Source organism: Pinus tabuliformis, chromosome 6 (genome assembly GCF_031772625.1).
Source record: "Pinus tabuliformis cultivar Carrire ecotype Pingquan chromosome 6, CPIR1, whole genome shotgun sequence".
NCBI lineage: Eukaryota > Viridiplantae > Streptophyta > Pinopsida > Pinales > Pinaceae > Pinus > Pinus tabuliformis.
In genome coordinates this window covers 1,977,044,051-1,977,064,699 of record NC_142292.1, presented here as the reverse complement: position 1 = coordinate 1,977,064,699, position 20,649 = coordinate 1,977,044,051, and the positions used below count along the sequence as shown (strand labels likewise).

General features: G+C 42.5%; 1 protein-coding gene across 1 annotated transcript; it reads left to right on the top strand.

Annotated features, from left to right (window-relative positions):
• Positions 1 to 16,793: 16,793 nt before the first annotated feature.
• Positions 16,794 to 17,879, top strand: LOC149267130 (uncharacterized). Its single transcript, XM_089410272.1, has one exon. It carries the CDS (start codon positions 16,794 to 16,796, stop codon positions 17,877 to 17,879), a length of 1,086 nt encoding a protein of 361 aa, XP_089266398.1.
• Positions 17,880 to 20,649: the final 2,770 nt, after the last annotated feature.

Sequence of the window (20,649 nt, the reverse complement as noted above, 5' to 3'; positions counted from 1 at the left end):
TCATGGGAATCACTAACAGGACAGAAGCAATTGCTGTAGCAAAGAGAGTCATTACATTAAGGAACTTAGTTGGAACATTGGAAAGGAGGACCCAGGATATGCAAACTGAAATCAATAGATTCCTGGAAAAATTTGTGACACTGCAGAACAGAGGCCTCCCCAGCATCCTAAGCAGTGTAGGAAGACTGCTCACCCTGGACAATTATAATAAGAGGATTGATGCACATGCAGTGGCAGAGATTGCACAACCACCCAGCACTTCAGCAGAGCCAGGGCCAGCCACAGGGCAGAGTATGTATGACAGGGTGGAGAACCTGTTTTTCCTAATGAATGAAGTTGACCATCTGTTTGATACACCACCTAACTTCTTCAAATTTACAGAAGCAGATGAAACTCTGGGTGCAATCCTAGCACACCAGCTGCCCACACAGGATGCCTGGAGAAATTTGACACAAACAGTTCTGTCAGGCCAGAATCAGTAGCGCTATTTCTACAGGCAAATAAGCATACATGCGCAGGCACAGTTTTGAGGAAAGATATATACAGGGAAGAGGCAGAGGCTGAGCCAACTCAGCAGGACCATTGACTCACCACAAGCAACAGTCACAATCACAGGTGACAAGTCCAAGGCACAGCGTACAAAGCATTAAAGACAGATTTTCCAGCATTTACTCAGAATATTTCGACCGACTTAGCTGTCTCCAAAGGCTAAAATATCTTCTGACAGAGCATTAAAATGCCTGTACTCTGTAATCAATGCTGCATTAAATTGTGGCCATAATATCTTAAGTAGTTGGTAAGAATGTAAAATCTGAGATAACTCATGACTCAGATATTTTGTAAATGACCGCAAGTATATATTGACCCTTCACAGCAGTTGAAGGGGTTGTTGCAATTTTCTTTTGAAGAGCTCTTGCTCGTTGTAATTTTTTTTTTCAGAGAATTAATACAAAGGAAGAATGGAATTTCCAAGGCTTGGTGTTCTTTGATGTATTGTGGTGAAAGATGAATGTTACAGGATTCCAGGGTGTTGCATAAAACAGCAAGTATTCTCAAATCTCTTTGTTATGTGTTTTTGAGTCTTTTGTTCTCTTTTGTTGTTCAAATGTTTTTACACTTGATAGCAAGGTGAAAGGATAGTCCCAGGATTTAACAATGTTTACCCTGGACTCAAACTGAGCTATTATACATGTTTTCCTCAGATACAGTGACAGAATTGTAATTCTTAATTGCTGCATTTCAAAACTGTGTCTTTTACTGTGACAGTCATTCTCAGGGATTCAATTTTGCCCCTAAGACCTCTGTTTTCTCCTCTTAAAGCTGTCTGTTGGGAACATATAGATAACAAGTGAAAATTCTTAAATGCTTTCACTGTTTGTATTACCTGTTTCCAGTAATTTAATCAAAAAACCTGTTCTATTAAGCACTCAAATGGCCCTGTAAGTTCCATCTTTCATCTCAAAGTTTCAAACACATATAGCCACAGACTCCATTGCCCAATGGTACTCAATCTCTCAGAAAACTACTTCACTAGAACCTAAAAGGAGTTTCATCAACCAAAACATAAGCAAAAAACCAGTACATAATAGCTAGCCTAAAACCCTATCACAAACAGTTACAAATCATAAAGAGAGAGCCCTCTCTGATCATAGTTTGGCTAGAAACAGTGATCAAAAGATTGGTTAGTGGTTACCCCGGCCGTATTCCCTTGGGAGTCATAGGGAACAACCTGGGTGTTAACACCATGCCAAACACGGACCGTCAAAAGCGATTTCATTCGGTAGCAGAGGGGTTTGTAGGGGAGTCTTACTTTCATCAATGTCCTTTGGGACCTTGGACTTAAGCTTGCACAGAGGGACATACTCCGGCAACTGTGTAATAGGGTTTGCACCCTAGGATTCAACCTCCTATGTTCCCACTCCCACATCCTCATCATCCATGGGGATGTCTTCGATATCCTCCTCCTTTGCTTCTAGGTTTATAGCCTTACCTTTATCCTCGGATTTGGTGGGTTACGTCTTGGCGACGTGCGCACCAGTATGGCCGGTTTCTTGCCCTTCTTGTCTTTCATAGTCTCCTTGGTCGGGGTTGGCTTCGTTCTCGGGGATTTAGGGACCTCAGCCAATACTTTGGCCACTTCCAGGGCAACTACTTCAGCCCCCATATTAATTTCCTGCACATTTTCCTTGGCTGCCACTCCTTCGATGTTCATAGCTTCTGTGCGGGTTGAAATGATGCTATTCGCTAGTGCGTGTGTCTCCTTTGACAATTGTTCAAACGTTGGACTTAATATCAGATATTGAAAGAATTCACAGTTCATGTGCACTTGAAATCCCAACAACTCACTTCTCAAAATGCCAAGTGTTTTTCGCTGGACAACCACTTGTAATTTAAAGGGCATTTTTAATTCAAATCTGACCGTTCCTCCCAAACTCGATGCATTAATGTCGGATTGGTGGTAGATTTTCAAGGATCTAAGCCATAAATTTCGTCTTAAATGTCGATCGCCTCTCCATTTGGCCTCGCTTCTACCGTCTTTTCATTAACAATGACATTAACAGTCACTTTCTGACCGATCTACGTAATTTCTCCCTGGGTAGAGCAGCTCCCTCCGCGCTACCGCGGACACAGTGACACGTCCTTGCTTCGCGCCATCTTCCAATCACGCAACTCCCCAACCAGGCAGTGTAGTTTATAGTCTTGTGCCTCCTTTCAACTGCCTGGAGTGCTAAGATTGTGCTTCTTTCATTTAGTCACATGGTCGGACCGCTGGTGTATGGCTTCAAGTGACTGTCATTCACCTTTCATGGGAAGGGTTCTCCATTTAATTTGACCAACTGTACCGCTCCTCCATTGGTAATATCCTTAATAACATAAGGCCCTAACCAGTGCATCCTAAATTTCGCTGGAAATTTATCAAACTTACTATCATATAATAAAACCATGTCATTTACCTTAAATGTGCACAACTTGATGTGTTGATCATGCCATGCCTTTTCGCGCTACTTTTGGACCTGCTGGTGAAATCCAACCAAAAATCTTTCTTCTTCGATCTCGTCCAGCTGCACAAGCCTCTCCTCTAGGGCTCCGTGATCTGTCATACCTATGAGAGCTGCTATGTGTAGACTAGGTACGATGTATTCCATAGGCATCACTACTTCCACAACATAGACAAGCCTAAAAGGGATTTGTCCAGTCAACTTCTTGCATGTCGTTCGATAAGCCCACAGTATTGCATGTATGCGTAGGTCCCAATCACTTTGTTGAGCATTGCAAACCTTGGTCAGCGCATTTTCAAGCACTTTGTTGAATGCTTCCACTGTCCCATTAGCATGTGGGTAATAAGGCGTGCTCTTCCGGTGATATACCTGAAATTCTTCCGTCAATGCGCTAATCGTCTCATTCAGGAAGTGTGTACCACGATCGCTTGTCAAGATCTTCGGACATCCAAATCACGTCAGTACACGCTCAAATAAGAACTTTGTGGTAGTTGCACCTGTGCAATCCTTCATCGGTTGTGCTTCTTCCCAACGAGTTAAGTACTCCATCGCAGTGATAATGTATCTTGCTCATGTCTTTCCTTGTGGCTGAATGGGTCCTACAAAATCTATCACCCACTTTTCGAAGGGTTGCAACGTCATTTGTGGATTCAGAGGCATTTCATCCCTCCGCGATGGCCTGCAAATTCTTTTACATACATCACACGCCTTGCAATATGCTTTTGAATCCTGATGAAGGGTTGGCCACCACAACCATGTGCGTAGAATATTTTGCACGGTTGCTCTCCCTGCATAATGTTCTCCCATGGCACCCCCATGAGTATCTACGAGGATGCTTCTTCTTTCGAACTCGGGTACATACCGTCACAATATCTCATCAGTCCCCATTTTGTACATATGCCCAGCAATGACAAAGAAATATACTGCGCGCACCACTAATTCCTTCTTTTGCTGGACAGTGTATCCTTTTGGTGCAGTTCCTATTGTTAAGAAAGTGTATTATATCCTCAAAATGACCATCCGCAACATGCACTTCAAATAGTTGTGCGTCAGTCAATCCTTCTTCCAAGTTAGTAGGTTCCTCCCCTGTTTCGATGCGTGACAGATGATCTAGTCCCATGTTCAATCGTCCAGGCTTCATGACAACTTCAAAATCGTACTCCTGGAACAATAAGAGCCATCTGCAGATTCTCCTCCCCCCCAACATAGGCTTTTTAACCAGGTACTTCAACACAGATTGGTTCGTATACATCTTAAAATGGCCTCCTATCAAGTAGTGTCGATACTTTTGGAGTGCATACACCATAGATAGCCCTTCGCGCTCAATGGTGGAACAATTATTCTCTTCTTTGGATAATCTATGGCTTGCGAATGCGATAGGATGGTCCAAGCCTTCTCCAACAGCCTGTGTCAGTACTGCTCCCAATGCTATACATGATGTGTCGACATGTACATGAAACTCTTTCTTCCAGTCTGGGAAGACTATAATCAACGCAGTAACCATCTTTTATTTCAATATGTCCAAGCTCTTCTTACAGTCGTCGTTCTAGTAGAACGTGACATCCTTCTTCAACAATTTCTCCATAGGCATGGTGATCTGGGCATAGATTTTGATAAACTTTTGGTAATATCCCGTATGTCCCAGGGTAGCACACAGTTGTTTCACACTCCTCGGCACTTCCAAGTTCAGTATCACTGCAATATTTGCGGGGTCTACCATCAATCCTTGTCTGCAAACCACATGCCCCAACAGGTTTCCAAAAGGAACACAAAATAGACACTTCTTGAGATTGAGCGCGATCTGGTATCTTCGACAGGTAACTAGCATCAAGTGCAAGCTCGCTACATGGCGCTTAACCAGCGCAAATACAGTCCAATCATCAAAATATACCTCCAGGAACTTATGACTAAATTCTTTGAATGTCGCAAAAACCATGCGTGAAAAGATTGCAGGCGCATTCTTCAATCCAAACGGCATTACAGTGTATTGAAAACAACCCCACTCAGTTGTGAAGGTTGTCTTTCTCCTATCCTCCGGCGCGATTTTGATTTGGGGGTACCCAGAGAATCCATCAGTGAAGGAATATGCTTCCTGGCCACCTACATTTTCTAACACTTCATTCGTGAACTGAGTCGGGAAAGGATCATGCACACAAGCGTCCTTTAGTTTTCTAAGATACACACATATCCTTATCGCATCCTTCTGCTCTTCTCTTGCACCACCATTGGGCTTACCCAATCAGTTTCTTCCATAGGCTCAATGATGCCTACCACGAGAATCTTGTCTAGCTCTAGGCGGACCTTCTCCTTATATTTCAGATTGAGATATTAAGGCCTTTGCTTAACTGGCTTCGCGTTAGGTTTTAACATGATCTTCATCATTCCTAAGTCCATGATTATTCCTTTCAGATCTGTAAACTTGGTAGGGAATAAGTCCTGGTATTCACAGAGAAAATCAGCGACCTTATCAACTATCGTGTCGTCCCAGTAGTCTCCAATCTTCATGAATTTGGGTTCTTCCTCCGTACCAATGTTCACTTGTTTCATTTTCAACGGTGTAGTCATATCAGGGTTCTCAATTTGTGGTACTTGAACCTCGCGATGACCTTTTGTTTCTGGAATGTTAATCTTCCACGGATCCTTGTCCTCTTCTTTAGAAGTTACATTATAACATTCCAGTGTGCGACTCAGCTGAGTAGCCCATTCAGGCTGAGTCGGGTCTAAAGGATCCTGCGGTATCCTAAAGATAGTTGCTTTCACCTCATGCAGCACTTCATCAATATTGTCAAACCCGTCCTCAAAACTGAAGGTCATCATGCATCCTTTGCACAAGATATCCCATTCGCTTGTCCCATGGCAGAGCTCTATTTCTATATACCAATTCATTGGGATAACATCCAGGGTATGACAGAACAGGTGCACCCACTCAAGTTGGGGCTTTTCTCCATAAGCATAGATCCATTTGGCCAGATGCGCGCGCGGATCATTCTGCCCATCATACTTGTCTGTCAGTTGCATCTTAGACTTCCGAAATTGTGTTCTCATCATCCCCCTACATTCGCACCAATCATCAAAGCTTCCCTTGTGCATACCCCACCATCTTGTGGGTGTAGCACGCAGTGCCTAGTCCAAGGCCTGGAAGCGTTGCTTTTCTGGTACCTCCCTTTCAAATTTATCCAAAAATTAGCTCCGGGGTCTAAACAATAAGACTTTAAAGTTTCCACCTTCCTTGGTTGTCTGCTAGCTTTGCAATCCACTCATATAGCTCAATAGGGAAGCAGAAAAATATCTCGTGGATCTCTGTATACAGGTATCTGTCCAACCACTATTCCTTTGTCAGTTGCGGATTTATGTTTTCTTGTGCCGGGAATTCGTGGATCTTTCTATCCAACCAGTCTCCAATCTCCTTCTTAGTTGGATTCCAATGATACATCACACATCCCTTATGCAGATTCTGGTCCCAGCAATGGAACCATTTGTTGGATTGAGGGGGCCTGACATAGGTTCAGTGTTAATTAGCCAAACAAATCCCTACACTACTAGCCCTTTCAGTATCATCTCGTGGAGCGCGGACCGAAGTCTCACCCGAATTAGTATGGGGGGATGCTGGAACCAAGTTTCTTCACCCTGAGATGGTTGTGATGTCGTTTGAGGCGGTCTCGCTCTAGGTCTTGTAAGACAAACCCTCTATTCCAGCCTTCAATACCTTCGCAAAAGTATACGATCGACCTTCACGCAGCCCTAACCTGTGGCTTAGATACTTTCACGTTGCTATGGCAACGTACCGTGTAGACTCCCCAATTATCCTAAATGATTTGCTTATCTTGTCAAATACTTAAAGTTATCACTGCGTAAGCAGATATTCATGATTGTGTTCAATTATTCAATGTAATTGCATTCATTCATGCATCATATAAGCATAATAAAGGAAAATCATACATAATATATCCAAAACTATCAACAGAACAAAGACACAGAAATTGCAGAATAACTCCTTTTATTAATATCTCCAAGTTTTATAGACTTTGACCGCCCTATGCACACAGTTGCAGGGGTCTATGCACTCAGCTGCGGACTTCTACCCTAGGCCTCTGTGCACTCATCTGCAGAGCCTCTATCTACACTATGACCCAAGACTTAGACTTCTTTCTCAGAGCTATCACTCTATTACATGATCTCCCATTCTATCGATTGATTCCCCTTACTACTTATAGCTTAGGTCTTTTTATACAATCCCATGGTCCGCGAATCATGGGTAGGTCTCTTACAACCAACTTTACTTTACAAAACTAAGGGTGGACTACCCTTTTTGACACATAACACCTTCGCGCTCCGTGACCACAAAATGCGGAGTCTTTACAATTATATTGCAAAAATTGACTTAACATGGGTTTTTAGCCCCAAAACTTCCCTTGGGGGATCTCGCTCCCAACAATGAACCTGCAAATCCCACTTCAGATAAGGAGATTTCCATTTGGAAAAAGAAGAATAGCAAGGCTTATGCATTGATTGTAGCATCTTTAAATGTAGAGGTGAGTCTCCATATTTCACCATTCTCAAATGTTTTTGAAGCCTTACAGAAGTTGGAGGAAATGTATGACTCACACTTTGAACCTGAATTTGTCCAATAAATGATTGAATTGTTTAGTCTTGAATTGAAAAATGATGACCCGCTTGCTTTGGCATCAGAAGTAAGATCCAGTATGCATGATATAAAAACCACTTTTATTCAAATATATATTCCTCCCATATCTTATGTCAATGCACTATTTCCCACTTATTCAAATTATCTTGAGTTATTGCAAGCAAGTGGAAACCTCAAGGAGATTACCTTTGACTCCCTTGAGAAGAAGTTTGTTGAAAGGGAGAAGGATTTTGGGAAAAAGAAATCTCCTCAGTATTCTAAATAATTTATGTGCCTTGCACATAGAGAGAAGAATCATGAAAAAGAATCTTCTAGAGGAATAGGTGGTCGAAGAGGAAGAGGAAGAAGGAATTTTAGAGGCAGGGAGGGAAGACAGTTCCAAGGAGAAAAGTTTGATCTTCATTGCATACAATGCAATAGAGATGGACATGATGCACATGTAAGTTTCCTTGGAAAAAAATTGAGCAGGAAAGAAATGAAGCCAATGATAAAAAACAAAAAAAAATGACAAAGAGAAAGGTAAACCACCTGAATTTGCTCAGTACGTTGTGGCACATGTGATATTGGAGTAACTGAAGACTTATTTTATGCTTCACTTGCTTCTTGGAAAAAATGATTGGTTGCTTGATTTAGGAGAAACTTTCCACGTGACTTTTAAAAGAGATTTTTTTTGAAGAATTTACTGACAATGTTGATGGAGTAGTATACTTTGTAGACAAGTCAAAACTCAAGCCATCAGGGCTTGGAACCATCAGGCTGAAACTGTCTGGTCTTCCAGACTTTCTTATGCATGATGTTTTATATCTCCCAGCTCTTAGAGAAACTTTTTGTCTTTGGTCCACAACTTCTATCAAGGAAACTCCATTCATATGTTTGATGGTAAGGTTGAGGTAAGAAAAGCATCAGATCTCTCACTTCTCATGGCGGGGATAGAGAAATAAAGACTTCTGAAGTTGCAAGGAACCTCTACTCTTGCACATAACTTCTCATACGGTTCTCATTATGATGAAGGTATATCTTCATCAAGACTTTTATGGCATGCTAGATTTGGACACTTGAATTATGATAGCGTTCATATGTTGAGGAAAAGTGGTGTTACCGGTTTGCCTACAATTCCTAGGAAACTTAAGGAATGTGATGTTTTTATCTTAGGAAAGCATGGAAAACAGTCTATTCATGATTCACGTTATAGATCACACAGAAAACTTGGTTTTATTCATTCAGAATTATGTGTCCCAATGCTTGTTCCTTATGCAAATGGAAATAAATATATGATGACAGTTATTGATTACTACACCAGAATGTGTTAGATTTGTTTATTGAAGAAAAAATTTGATGCTTTTCAAACATTCAAGAACTTTCATGCATGGATTGAAAATTATGCACAGTCTCATATTGGCTATATTCGCACTGATAATGGAAATGAATACACTTCAAATGAATTTGAAAACTATCTTCACCAACATGGGATCAAACATCAAACAATTGTGCCTTATAATCCGCAACATAACAGAGTAGCTGAAAGAATGAACAAGACAATATTAAATATGGTACATTCCATGATGTTTTCCAAGTATGTTAAATTGATTTTTTGGGCCGATGCAGTTATATGTGTTGTGTATGTAAATAATAGATGTCCATCTAATGCTATTAGAAACAAGACTCCTTTTGAAATGTGGTATGGCCACATTCCTTTGGTAAAGCATCTTAGGGTTTTTGGTTCCACCTGTTATGCCTTGATACCTAAGGAACAAAGAAGCAAACTTGGTGCAAGGAGTCGTAAGTGTATATTCTTGGGGTAATTAAATACCTCCAAAGCATACCATCTCTATCATGAAGCTAATAAGAAGTTCGTAGTGTCTAGATATTTGATCTTTCTTGAATCTTCCAAGGCTGACAATGTTATTGAGCGGCAGCTTGATCGCTTGGATAGTTTCAGATGTGCAAAGTCTTTTCAAGAATTTGATAATGAGATTCCTCATCTTGAAGGGGGGATTCCTATACTGGATCAATCTATGGAATATTCTTCTGAATCACTTTCTCCCCAGCATGAAGCTCCAACCACTGATCCAAATGAAACTTTCAGTGATTTGATTGACATAATTGGGAGACTAAATCTTGCCTCAGCCCCAACTCAGTCAACTTAGCAACCTGGGCCATCTCAAAAAGGTCCTCCAAAATGGTTGCCAAAGACACTTGAAAGCGTTCATCCTCATGAGCTTGGAAAGACAGGAACAAGGAGCTCTACTAGAGATAATGGAGGTGTTATAGACGATTATGATTCATGTATTGATATGGATGTTTCTTATGGTTGTGAACTGAATTTGTCTATAGATTTTGAACCAAATTCCCTCAAAGAGGCCTCTTCTCATGATGAATGGAAAGAAGCGATGTAGAAAGAATATTATGCCTTGATAAAGAATGGCACTTCAAAGCTATTTAATCCTCCATTGGGACCAATAGATTTCAAGTGGGTCTACAAGAACAAGTATAAAGTTGATGCCTCACTTGACAAGCACAAATCCAGGCTTGTGGTGAAAGGTTTTGCACAGAAGGAAGGGGTCGACTATGAGGAGATGCTTTCCCCCATAGAAAAATGAGCTATTGTTGGCTTGGTGGGGCCTAACCTAGGTTCAGCGTTATTTATCCAAACAAATCCCTACACTACTGGCCCTTTCTGCATCAGCCTGCAGAGCGCGGACCGAAGTCTCACCCAAAGTAGTATGGGGGGATGCTGGAACCAAGTTTCTGCACCCTGAGATGGTCATGATGTTGGTTTATTCCTTCTATTCTTGCGTTCGTGCGGGTTACTTAGTTCTATGGCTTTGCCAGACTAGCCCCTTATTCCACCCTTCAGTACCTCCACAAAAAGGTATGATTGACCTTCGCGCAGCCCTAACCTGCGGCTCAGGTACTTTCGCACGGTTGGGGTAGCGTATCGTGTAGATTCCCAAACTAGTTTAAGTGTCTTACTTATCTTATTAAACAGTCATAGTTAGCGCCGTGTAAACAGATATCCTTATTTGCATTCAATTATCCAACGTAATTACATACATTCGCACATTACATAAGCATTATAAATGAAATTCATACGCAATATGACAAGATTCATTAACCGGAAACAAAGACACAGAATTTGTAGAATACTTCTCTTTATTGATTTCAAGTGATTACAGACTCTATCTGCCTTGCGCACACAACTACAGGGGTCTGTGCACTCAACTGCGGACTTCTACCCTAGGCCTATGCGCACTCAGCTGCAGAACCTTTACCTACGCTACGACCCGAAACTTAGACTTCTCTACTTATCGCTCAAAACTTCTTACAAATTCTTACGACTCCTTATATCTTACTTACTTATCTCTTTTTATAAAATCCCATGGTCCACGGACCATGGGTACATATTTACAGCCGACTTTACTTTACAAAATAATGGCAGATAACCCTTTATGGCTCATGACACCTTCGCGCTCCACGACCACAAAATGTGGAGGCTTTACCACTTTATTACAAAATTCAACCCAAAACATGGGCTTTTAGCCCAAAAATTGTCCTTGGGGGGATCTCGTTCCTAACACACTACCATCCAAACACTCTTTACCTTGGCAGCTCAGAATGGTTGGAGATTCCATAAAATGGATGTAAAAACTATTTTCTTGAATGGAGATCTGAAAGAGAATGTTTTTATGTCCCAGCCATAAGGATTTGTTGTGGAGGGTTAAGAACATAAAGTATGCAACCTTTTAAAATCCTTGTATGGCCTCAAGCAAGCACCGTGAGCCTAATACAAGAAGTTAACTAAGCATATTCTAAAACTCAACTTCAAACATTATGATCTTGATGATGCAACTTTGTTTGTCAAGAAAGTTGGAAAAACAGTTGTATATCTTGTGGTGTATGTAGATGATCTTTTGATTACATGGAACAATGAGAGCTATATTTCATCCATAAAGAAGGAATTGAGGAAAGATTTTGAAATGACAGACTTGGGGTGTGCTCACTACTATCTTGGTATTGAAGTAACTCAACATCTAAAGTTTATGTTCCTCTCTCAGAAGAATTACATTAGAGATTTGTTGAACAAGTTTTGTATGCTTGAGTGCAATCCTCTGACTACTCCAATGGAATGGAAATTAAAGCTCACATCCACTGAAGGAAAAGAATTTGAGGATGCAACAAAGTATAGACAGCTTGGGAGGATGGAGCGTGTTCGTGAAGGTCTAGGCTAACCCTAGGGTTTTTTCTGAGCACTGCAGATTTCTGTCACGGCTCCGATAATGCGCATTGTACACCCTGACTGCTGCGGTCTACACCCGTCGCTATCTGATAACGACCTATGGTAGGATGGATGATATTATGGAGACGAAAGCGGTAGACTATTCTGAGGAGCCCTACCCGGATCGAGTCATTTTTGAAAACCCTAGTTTCACTCCCGCCCCACCGATTGACACATCTTCGCCGTTGGCTGCCCCGGAACCGCCTCATCACTCTCCCGTCGTATCCTTGCCGCGGCACAGTCCTGTCCCCCCCCTCATCGGGTCTCATTCTATCGAATCTTTGAGTTTCGAGGTTCCTCCACTCTCTCTGGGCACCCTTCACATTCTATCCTCTCACACCCCTCCCTCGCCCTCCTTTGACTCGCTTTCATCATTTTTCGCTCCTTCTGTTAATCCTCCGGTTACTGCAGCGGCTCATACCTCTGGCGCGGGAGCCCATCCATCTGGGTGCTTTGAGACTCCTGCGGTCAAGGTTAAACCAGCTAAACATCTTCCCAGGAAGGCGTACCAAACCCCCTGGTGGACCACCCGTCAGCTCCTCGGACCAGCAAAAGGAAGTTGAAGTGCATCAAGGCTACCTCAAAGGATATCACCATCAGGTTCGGTGAGACCTCGGCTATTGGAAAATTTGCAATCATGGCAGGCACTGTGTTGGTGGGGCATGTCCGAGGTCGTGTTTTATTCGGCCAACAGGCTGACTCAATGGGTAAAGGAGATTTGGGGAGGGTTGCTTATTGATCTGCCAGAAGTCCATGTTCTGCCAAGAGGGTGGTTCTCCCTACATTTCTCAAAGGAAATTTACACGGACCTGGTATTGGCCAGGTACTGGCATATCGAGATGGCCCCGGTCCTTCTCAAGTAGTGGAGCCCTTTATTTGATCCAGAACGTGAACAAATTGGTGTAGGACCGATTTGGGTGCGCTTGCTGGGTTTACCGTTACAGTTCTGGGGCGAAGAAGTTTTCATTAGGATCAGTAATGCCCGGGGTACATATCTGGATCATGATCGTACCTTTGTGGAGTCAAGATGCAGGACCCTCGCGCGTATATTGGTTCACTTGGATACCTGCGAGGGACTAGAGGAAAAGATAACCCTACAGTGGGGGAGATACATCAGAGTCCAGATACTGGACTACGAGGGGGTCCCGTTCCGTTGCAGGCGATGTCACAAGGTCGGACATCTTTTCAAAGACTGCCCCCTTAACCGGAAAGCAGAAGACTCCCCGAAGATCACTCCTGCACCTTCCAGGGAAAACTCACCGGTCAGCTCGCGCCCCATACCTACTGGTTCGACTCTGGTGGCAACCTCTCCGTCGGTTGATCCTGGACTTAGGCACTCTTCGCCGCCGCTGACTAGGGCTCGCTCTGCTGCTGAAGCTGCTATATCTTCGGGTACTCCTCTGAACCCTCCTCTCTCATCTTTTGATCATATTTTTTCTGATGTTGGTGCCTCTGTCCAAACATCTTTGGCTCATTGTATCATGTCATCCCCTCCTCTCATTGCCACTACTGGCCCCTCATTGCTCTCTCCCTCTTCATCTTCTACCCCTAGGCCATCCTCTGAGGTCTCTCCTCCATATCAATACTTCCTTCGATCCAAAACCCACTCCAAAGATTTGCCGGTCCACTAGTATGGTCTAGGTATCACTTTACCCGGTGTTATCCCCCTGTCGTCTAGAGGCAAGAAGTCTGATATCTCCAAGGCTATTAAGAAAGCAGGGGCGGAGGTCGTCTATGTTCGTCAATCCACTATTGATGGGGTCCTTAGAGCAGGATATACCCCACTTAGTGTTCCTCCATGAAGTGCCTATCCTTTAATTGCAGGGGTTTGGCTAGTGCCTCCAAGAAACTAGCCGTGAAGTGACTCATTGAGATGGAGCCTATTGACATCATCCTGCTACAAGAAACTCTCTACTCGGCTGACCAAATCTCCCATACCTTTCAATCCTTGACCTCGGGCTGGTCCTATGTATCCCTAGATGCTGCTGGCAGATTTGGGGGTCCGGCCATTGGATTCAACCCCCGTACCATTAGGGTTGAAGCATCCTGGGGGGGGATGGGATATTTGGGTTTAGACATTTTCTCAGCAGACCTGGGCATGAATCTCAGGATTGTGAATGTATATGCTCCCTGTACTCAAAGGGAACTATTTTGGTAGCGCTTATTACATCTCTCCCTCCTGGATTCTGAGCAGACAATTATCGGAGGAGACCTCAATTTTTCATTGGGATTTAGAGAATCATGGGGATCTGTGGCACAAATTGACTCTATCGCCAATTATATGACTAATCTGTTAGAACAGACAAACTTTGTGGATATCCCCATGCATAAACTTCTTCACACCTGGAGGAACAGGAGGGTGGGCGATGCAGCATTGGCCCGTAGACTTGACAGATTTATCATGAAAGATTCGCTCCTTCAACAGCTACATCATTACAAGCAATGGGTGGGCACGGGAGGCATTTCGGATCACTCGCCTATATATCTGGAAATTCAGGGGCCTTTTAAGAAACCAAAAGCCCCTTTCAAATTCAATCACGTCTGGCTGAGAGACCCTTCATACATTAAGATGGTCTCAGAATACTGGACCGCTCATCCCATTAATGGAGCAGAGTCCCTTGCAAAAGGGTTCTGCAAAAATCTCTCTGAGATCAAGCACCTCACCATTAACTGGGCCAGGGAAAAGCATGCTCGGGAAACTTCACAACTTACCCATATTGAATCTGAGTTGGGCTCATTACTCGATGAACGAAGTCTGGGATTCATTTTAGCAGAGGACAAGGTCCGATTGATAGAATTGGAAAATCAGAAGGCAACTATTCTAAAGGAGCGCGAGGAATCCCAGAGATTGAGCAGAGCTATTTGGTTAAAAGCAGGGGATGACAACTCGAAGTTTTTTCATAGCTATGCTAAGGGCCGAAAGGTGTCCAATACCATTTGGAAGCTCCCTACTCCTGAGGGAGACACGGCTGACACTTTTAACAAGCTTGCCCACCTTGGCATCACACATTTCAGAAACCTCTATAAATGTCCTCGTGAAGCAAATCTGCCTGATATCATCAATGTAGCAGGACATTTTCCAAGATTTGTTAATGGGGATGATGTAGAAGAGCTAACTTCTCCGGTTACTTCTGGGGAGCTCGAAGGTACATTAAAATGGTTCAAAAAAGATAAGATTTCAGGCCTAAATGGCTGGACCATTGAATTCTATCTGGCTTTTTATGAAATCCTGGGGCAGGATCTTCTGAATGTAGTGGAGGAGAGCAGAACATCGGGGTCCATTTATCACGCCATCAATTCGACCTTCATCGCCCTCATTCCAAAATCTGACTCCCCATCTTCCTTTGACGATTATAGGCCTATCTCCTTGTGCAACTGCCTTTATAAGATTATTTCCAAGATCATTGCTAATCATCTCAGGCCGATTCTCTCCAGACATATTGCCCCACAACAATTTGCATTCCTCGAATCCAGACAGATACATGAAGCCATAGGTTCGGCACAAGAGGCCATCCATTCTATCTGGTCCAAGCATCTTAAAAGCATCATTCTCAAGATTGACCTGTCCAAAGCTTTCGACCGAGTCAGTTGGCTCTATATCAAGATGCTTCTTATCCATCTGGGATTCCCCCACATCTACATCACTTGGATAATGGCCTGTATTACATCTCCTTCCTTCAGTGTTCTCATCAATGGCTCGGCCTCTCATTTTTTCCACTCTGAAAGGGGGCTTAGGCAGGGCTGCCCTCTATCTCCACTACTCTTCCTGATTGTCATGGAAGGTCTCAGTCGTCTCATTGCCTCTGCCAAAAGGAATGGCGATATCTGCGGTCTCCAGATCTCGGATGATTTCTCTCTCACTCATCTCCTGTTTGTGGACGATGTGCTCATTCTGTTGGATGGCAGCATTCGGGACTCCAGAACATTTTCCAAGATTCTTCTTCTCTTCTCTTCCGCTACGGGTATGCTCACAAATCAAGCCAAATCCACTATCACTTTCACCCGCACATCCATTCATGAATCCCAATTTGCTCATCGGGCATTTCCCTACAGCATTCACCCCCTGGATAGGGGCCTCAAATATCTGGGTTTCTGGCTAAAACCTACTTGCCAAAGAATTGCTGATTGGGTCTGGCTTGTCTCAAAGCTGGAGAAGAGACTGTCAGTATGGAGCTATAGATACTTATCAAGGGCAGGAAGACTGGTGCTTATTAAATCGGTCTTGGAGGCCACTCCGGTCTTTTGGATGGCACTTGCATGGATTCCCTGAAACATTCTTGCGCGTATAAAACAACTCTGCAACAAATACCTCTGGAACGGGAATCAGGATAAAAGATTATTTGCCTGGGTAAGCTGGCAAAAGATAGCCCTACCAAAGAAATGGGGAGGATGGGGGCTCAAAGACCTTCCCCTTTTTGCACAAGCCCTTGCTGCAAAAATGAGCTGGTCACTGGTGACTAGCCGGAATCTATGGGCTCATATTTCATTCCACAAATACATCTGGCCACAGAGCATATTGGACTGGATCAGACTTCCATCGTGGCAGTCGACGGGATGCTCATCGGTATGGAAGGCACTACTCCATACCCTTCCCCACATACGGGACAATTTGGTATGGAGGATCAACGATGGCTCAATGGGTAGGATCGGGTAGGATCCGTGGATTGGTAGTGGGGGAAGACACATTCTTAATAGAGATCTCATCAGGCACCTACACGCTCGAGAGATCAGGGTATTCGCTCACATTTCTAATCAGCAGAATTCAGACATTTTCTCTCAGGCATGGAAGTCAGCTCAACAACTCGACCTCCCTCCTCAATGGCATCAGGAATGGCATGAATTTACCTCAGCATTATCATAATCGCACATAAGAATGAAACTGGAACCCGATGAATTAGTTTGGTGTTTGGCTGAGAACGGAATATACTCACCAAAGCCAGGCTACTGTTCTCTCATTCAGCATAAAAAACCTGAACAGTCTTTGCAATGGTGGCGAGATATTTGGAAGCTTACCGCCCCCCCACGCACCAGACTATTCTTCTGGTGTATTCTTAAGGACATAGTACCCATGGGAGAGCATCTTACTCATAGAGCGATTTACGGGCCATCCTGGTGTGTACTGTGCAAAGAGGCATCGGAATCAACAGAACATCTCTTTCTACACTGCACAGCAATTCGCTCACTTTGGCAGAGAATTTCCACATCTATCGGCTCTGCTGGGATTTGGACTGGTCACGATATGCAAAGTGCTTGGGAAGATTGGTTTCGCAGACATACGGGTTCAAAGCTACAGAACCTTCCCTTATTGGTTAATTGGCATATCTGGAAGGCCCGAAATAGGTTCATCTTTGATAACATGGTTGTGTGCTGGCCGCGCATTGAGGCCGGCATTATCTCATCATTCAATGATTTGCCAGATTCTATTCCCCCCAGGGAGAGACACATTCAACCACCCCCCATCATTGATAAATCTGTCCCCTGGGCTTTCTTTGATGGGGCCGTGAATCAAAATGGTTGTGGTGGTGGTTTCATACTCAACATCGATGAACACCATAGCTACAAAGTTAAGTTGGGGCTCGGTGCAGGCACAAACAACTTCGCGGAACTCATTACCCTCCGACACTTATTACATTTCTCTTTGGGTCATCAGTGTCACAATCTTAACATTTTTGGGGATTCAAAGATTGTTGTAAATTGGTTCAATCATACAACCATTTGTCACATTCACACACTCAACAACATATTGCATGAAGTACATTCTTTCAAGGCTGCATTTAACTATATCTCTTGTATCCACATATACAGGGAACATAACTGCAGCGCTGATCAATTATCCAAGGAGGTCGCGCTACTCCCCAGAGGAGAATGGTTAATACTAGAGCAGAGAGGGACCGAGGAATACCGCTATTATCACAGGCCATATATAGACCAGCTATATCAGAGGGACATTAGTCCCTGAACTAAAAATAGTTTTATTGTAAAGATCTGAAGTATAAATTTTGTAATCTTTTGATATATATAAAGGACACACTGATAATGGACCCTGCGTGGTCATGTACAGGCTAAAATAGACTGATAGACTGATCTTTAAACATCAATTTTTTGTATTTTCAGTCAGATCAACCTGCATGGTGTATATGGACCACACAGAGTCCCACATGTTAGCACTTGGATGGTACTGTTTACAGCGTATGCTACAGCATTTACAATATGTAATTTTCTCTATATTAATGAAAATTACGGATTTTTCCAGTGGGAAAAAATAAATAAATAAATAAAGAATAAAGAATATAGACAGCTTGTAGGAAGTCTCAACTACCTGACTACTACCAAACCAGATATTTCATTTTTTTTTGGAACCCTCTCCAGGTTTATGCAAAAGCCTTGTGAGGGACATTGTTATGTTGTGAAAATAGTTCAAAGTACTTTAAGGGAACTCAAGACTTTGGACTTAAGTATACACAGGTGGGCGATTTCAACTTGATTAGATATTTTGATTTAGACTTCAATGGAGATAAAGAAACTGGGGTATCTACTTCAGATTATTCTATGAGTCTTGCATCAGCAGTTGTCTCCTGAAGGTCATGCAAACAATCAGTTCTAGCATATTCCACAACTGGGGCAAAATATGTGGCAGCAGCTGAAGCAACAAAGGAAATTTTGTGGCTCAGAAAAAATTTGGAAGATTTGCAAGAGAAACAAGTGCATTCAACTCCTCTCATGATTGACAACACTTCTGCAATAAATTTGGCCAAGAACCCAAAGTTCCATGATCGAACAAAGCACATCAATACAAAATACCATCTGATTCGACATCATTTTGAGGCCAAGACAATCCATCTATGCCATTGCTCCAAAAATTATCAGATTGAAGACAACTTCACCAAAGCGCTTGGAAGAGAAAATTTTGAAAGATTCAAAACAATGCTTGGACTCACCAACATCCCTTTAGATTAAGGGGGGAATGTTGACACCTAATCATTGGGATTAGGTGAATCCATGTAAAATAGTGTAAATATAAAATAAGGAGAATTGGAATATGAAGAGACACTGGGAGATGAAACGCAAGAGTCTCTCCCTCCATGTATATACCTATGATCATCCTTAATGCAAAATCACAATTCATTTGAGGAGCTTCCTCCTGACCTGACAAGGTCATGCAAGTAGTAGCTTGCAAATCAAGGGTTGTAGCTCCTTCTAGTATTTTTCAGTAAATACTTAGGGGTTGAATCTCCTTTCAGTGGTAGTTGATAAACTTAGGGGTTGCAACTCCTTTCAGTTGTAGCTAATAAATTAAGGAATAGTTACTTCCTTCTAGTTGTAGCCAGAGAAATTTGTAACAAAAAGTAGTGTTATTATTGTGTTACTTATGTTATTTCATGCCATGTTCATATGAATTAATTGTTAGAAAGTTTATTGGTGTTCTAATATCATTGCAAGTAAAAGAAAGTTGTAAAATTTCTACAATATTGATTCACCCCCCCTCTCAGTATTGTCATGGTTTCTAACAATTGGTATCAAAGCCAAGTTGCTTCAGATTAGTTTAATAGCTGGAAGAAAGATCAAGGACCATGGAAAACCAAAAAGGATTTATGTTATAGATCTAATCTGAAAATATATGATATTGCAAATAAACCTAAGAAATAACAAGATAGAAATAGATAGAAATGCTTCCTTATAATCAAACCCTTAAGGTAGAGCAACACCATACATTCACTCCTTAAGGAAGGAGAACACTCCACAAGCCATATGTCTGTTCATACAATATTCTTTGACATCTCTCAATGGGGAGTCTCTAGTCTCTATATAGGCCTCATACATACAATACCATGGGTCATTACCATGGTTCCCTCAATACCATCTATCTAATACCATTGGCTTATTACATTATTGCTAACTACTTGTGGTACCTTACATGATATGGGTTAACCACCTTATTTATTACTATGGCCCATCCCATTATTACATTATTCCCTTGGGTACCTCCCTTTGTACCCCATATTATCCCCCCAAAGTATACTACATTCCACCCCCCTTAACATGTTTCGTCCCCGAAACATGGGAAGAACACAAATAATAAGATCTACTGAAAATACTAGTCCACTGGTACCATGCACGTGCATCTAGCCATCCAAGAGAAAGTTGAACTCTCGATCTAGTTGGTGCCTCGCTCACTTGAGATGGAAGTTGATCCTCGTAGCTCTTCTGTGTTGATGTATAGTAGGTGGATCGTCGCCCCTCTCTATATGTCGTGTGGGGGTTGTTGTCCTTGTAGCTAATTTGTTGCCATCTTGTTGGTTGTTTTTTTGCTGGGTGATGTGGGTGGTCATATGTTGAAGTTTTAACCAACAGTGTATCTTTCTTTAATTTACCACCTAATGGAGCCTGATTGGTATCTGGTAAATGTTGTGGTGCCGGTTGTTGTTTCTTATCTTCCAATATTACTTTAACCACTGAATCCTCATCTGATGTAACATTTTCTGCTTCAGCCTCCTCGGAGTCTACCTGTTTTTCTGGTACCTGGTTTGACGTTTTTGTTTGGTTGTCGACCATCAGTGGCTCATCATCTAATATGTCAGTCCCTGGAACATCTTCTACTTCAGCATCCGTGGACTCTACCTGTTTATTGATGGAAATATCCTATAATGTAATTTTCTTCTTTTTATACCAGAGCTTTAGAAATTTCTTCTGCACATTAATATTGATAGTACCCACCGCTTCCATCCAAG